The sequence below is a fragment of the Oreochromis aureus genome, linkage group 15 (genome assembly GCF_013358895.1).
Source record: "Oreochromis aureus strain Israel breed Guangdong linkage group 15, ZZ_aureus, whole genome shotgun sequence".
NCBI lineage: Eukaryota > Metazoa > Chordata > Actinopteri > Cichliformes > Cichlidae > Oreochromis > Oreochromis aureus.
The window spans coordinates 7,200,568-7,203,888 of record NC_052956.1 but is presented as its reverse complement, the minus strand read 5'-3'; the positions used below and the strand labels follow the sequence as shown (position 1 = coordinate 7,203,888).

General features: G+C 41.1%; 1 protein-coding gene across 1 annotated transcript; it reads left to right on the top strand.

Moving 5' to 3' along the window:
* LOC120433328 (leukotriene B4 receptor 1-like) lies at positions 1–1,338 on the top strand. The gene has a single exon (XM_039599436.1). The coding sequence runs from the start codon at positions 135–137 to the stop codon at positions 1,110–1,112; it is 978 nt and encodes a 325-aa protein (XP_039455370.1). The 5' UTR covers positions 1–134; the 3' UTR covers positions 1,113–1,338.
* The last annotated feature ends 1,983 nt before the right edge of the window (positions 1,339–3,321 follow it).

The following is a 3,321-nucleotide window of genomic DNA, read 5'->3' as shown; positions in this document are numbered from 1 at the left end:
CCTGACACCATGAGTGTAAATGTTTACATTGAAACGACTGTTTCCTTGTTGTTAGTTCCTCTTTGACAGTTCATGTGACTGGACATTTATTATCATCATTGCTCAGAGCACAATACTACCTGGAAGCTTGCAGCATGGCACAGCTCACCAACGCTGTGGTTAATTCTAACATCTCCTCCTCTCCTGGATATTCACCCCATTTTTCATGGGACTACAGTGGTATAGCTGCTACAGTAGTGATGTCCATCTGCTTCCTGCTGGGATTCCCTGGAAACATCGCTGTCATCATTCTCAAGCCAAACTGGGAGAACATGTCCAGTCTGACCCAGAGTTTGATGCTGAACCTTGCTGTGTCAGGCCTACTTTGCATGTTTACCGTTCCATTTTGGATTTACTCTTTACTCAGCAGCTGGACCCTGGGCCTGGTGGGCTGCAAGGTCATAACATATTTTGGGTACTGCAGCGTTTATGCCAGCCTGCTGACTGTGACTGTGATGAGTGTCCAGCGTTACTTTCAGGTGGTATACCTGCAAAGGAATTTAAATCAGGTACAAGCATGGAAGCTGTTGGTTCCGCTCTGGCTGGTTGCAATGATCCTGTCCATTCCTGCTTTAGTGGTTCGACAGCTGGTAGAACAGTCGGACTGGACATATTGCAAACATCAATACTGTTCTGTGAGCCAGTCAATGGCCGTGTTGTTGACAGAGATAGTGGTGGGTTTTGTTTCTGTTTCTCTCAATGTTTTTTCATACATCCGCCTCTACAGAGAGGTGAGTCAGGCAGCCTTTTTCAACAATCCACAGACCACCAGACTGATTACCAGCATCATTGTAACCTTTTTTGTCGTGTGGGTGCCATGTCTTGCCATAAATGTCCTGGGTGTGGCAGCTATTTCCCTAAACAATAAGGACTTGCTGAAGTTTTGCGAAAAAGCATGGGGCACTGTTACAGCACTAACGTTTGCAAACGGTGCAGTGAATCCACTCCTGTATGCCTTTACTTCTAATCGCTTGTCCACTCTGTGCCAAAAAAATGCTGAACATTTAATGCAGAAGCTCAGAATTCCCCATAATCTGTCTAATTTAGCAAATATCGTTTCAGAAGTAACATGATTTTTTTCAAATTATTTTCCCCCTGTGATCCTGGATCTTCTCTGTCCTGCACTGTAAAACAACGACAACAGAAATATGCAGTAAAGTTATTGTGTGTAAACAATGAAATTACCTAATAATATCGCCGATCGCTGTTCTAATACAATTAATCAGACCTAACATTACAGAAAAGTGCTGTTATTAGTTGGATTTTATTATGTATCTTATATGTAATCTTATACTTGTACTTTTATTCCATAATTTATGTCATAATGATATAACACCCATTATATAAAAGTCAAAATACTTTTATTAAACTAGTAACTGGGTCTAAAAATACAGCAATCCTCTGTTTGTTTTTTATTAAACTAACTGTCTAATGGGGTTTTGTGTGTATTTTAATATAAAGTGGTAGCACTTTATAATAATGTAACACTATTAAGCATTAGTATGGTTGTAGTGAGTGCTTAATTCATCTTTTATATATCATTACACCTCCTTGATATTCCATTTATTAATACAGACATGTTTATCCATCTATTACTATTACCATGTCCCATGTACACCATCACTGCTGTACATGGTTTAACTATGTACAGTTACTGCTAGTAAAAACCATAGTCGTAATCATAGTCATAAAAAATATGGGTATTTATAAATAGGATACTAAGGAGGAGTAATGCTATTTAAATGATGAATTAATCGCTTGATAATATCCTAATAATGCTTAATAGTTTGACATCATTATAAAGCGCTACCCATAAAGTAAATAGATTTTCCTTTTTAAAAATATCCATAACATGTGATTGTAATTACAGTAGGCTGTTAATTACAGATCTTATCACATACTTACTGATGGACGTCAATACTGAAAGACTTTAGCGCTTTATGTAAGTGAAAAGAAAATCTATTGCTGGTGTAAAACCACTTTATTGCTCTATTAAATTTTTCATTTAAACTATAGTGAGGTTGAATGGCTCCAGTGTCTCCATATACAGTCTCCAGAGTATGGTAGAGATATTAGGGGATAGGCTATTATATGAGGAAAGCAGAACAGGACACGACTATAGGAAGGCATCAACTGAGCCTCAGGGCCAATGTCTTCAGGCAAGGACGAACAGAACAAACACTGCCAGTCTTATAGTGGGACTTACTCATAGTCCAGCACCATGCAAATCATCTGACATTCCCCAGAGAACAACAGAACTTCCTGGTCTGCCACTGGTATCTCGTTCTCTTTACAGATAATAGCATGTTGACATAATTTCAGGAAAGATGACCGCCAGGCGCCTGCTTAAAATGTTCTTCCCTTTATTATCTTTTGCTAGGATTTACTCCATGACAGGTAAGTTTGCACCAAAAGCATTTTAAGGATGTTCAGAAATTACACATGTCAGTGCTAAAGATCATATATATATATATATATATATATATATATATATATATATATATATATATATATATATATATATATATATATATATATATATATATATATATATATATATATATATATATATATATATATATATATGTATAGGAGTTTAAGTATCTCGGGGTCTTGTCGATCGATTTTGTAATCGTATCACCAGACCTGCGACCATATGTTCTGGACACTCGGGTAAAGAGAGGGGCTGAGCTGTCAACTGATCACCACCTGGTGGTGAGTTGGATCAGGTGGCGGGGAGGACGCTGGACAGACCCGGTGCACCTAAACGCGTAGTGAGGGTGTGCTGGGGCGTCTAGCAGAAGCCCCAGTCCGCGAGATCTTCAACGCACACCTCCGGCAGAGCTTCAACAGCATTCCGAGGGAGACTGGGGACATTGAGTCCGAATGGACCATGTTCAGCGTCTCCATCGCCCGGCTGCTGCATTGAGCTGCGGCCGCAAGGTGGTTGGTGCCTGCCGTGGTGGTAATCCCCGAACCAAATGGTGGATACCAGAGGTGAAGGAGCCACCAAGCTGAAGAAGGAGTCCTATCGGGCTTGGTTAGCCTGTGGGACTCGGAGGCAGCCGACAGGTATCGACAGGCCAAGCGGAATGCGGCTCGGGCAGCGGCTGAAGCAAAAACTCGGGTGTGGAGAGGAGTTCGAGAGGCCATGGAAAAAGACTTTCGGACTGCCTCAAGAGATTCTGGCAAACCGTCAGGCGCCTCAGGAGGGAAGCGGTGCTCTGCCTGCACTGTGTATAGTGCTGGCAGAGCGCTGCTGACGCCGACTGAGAAAATTGT

Excerpts from the sequence above, each read along its gene's own strand:
- LOC120433328 (XM_039599436.1), top strand. The coding sequence starts at position 135 with ATGGCACAGCTCACCAACGCTGTGGTTAATTCTAACATCTCCTCCTCT.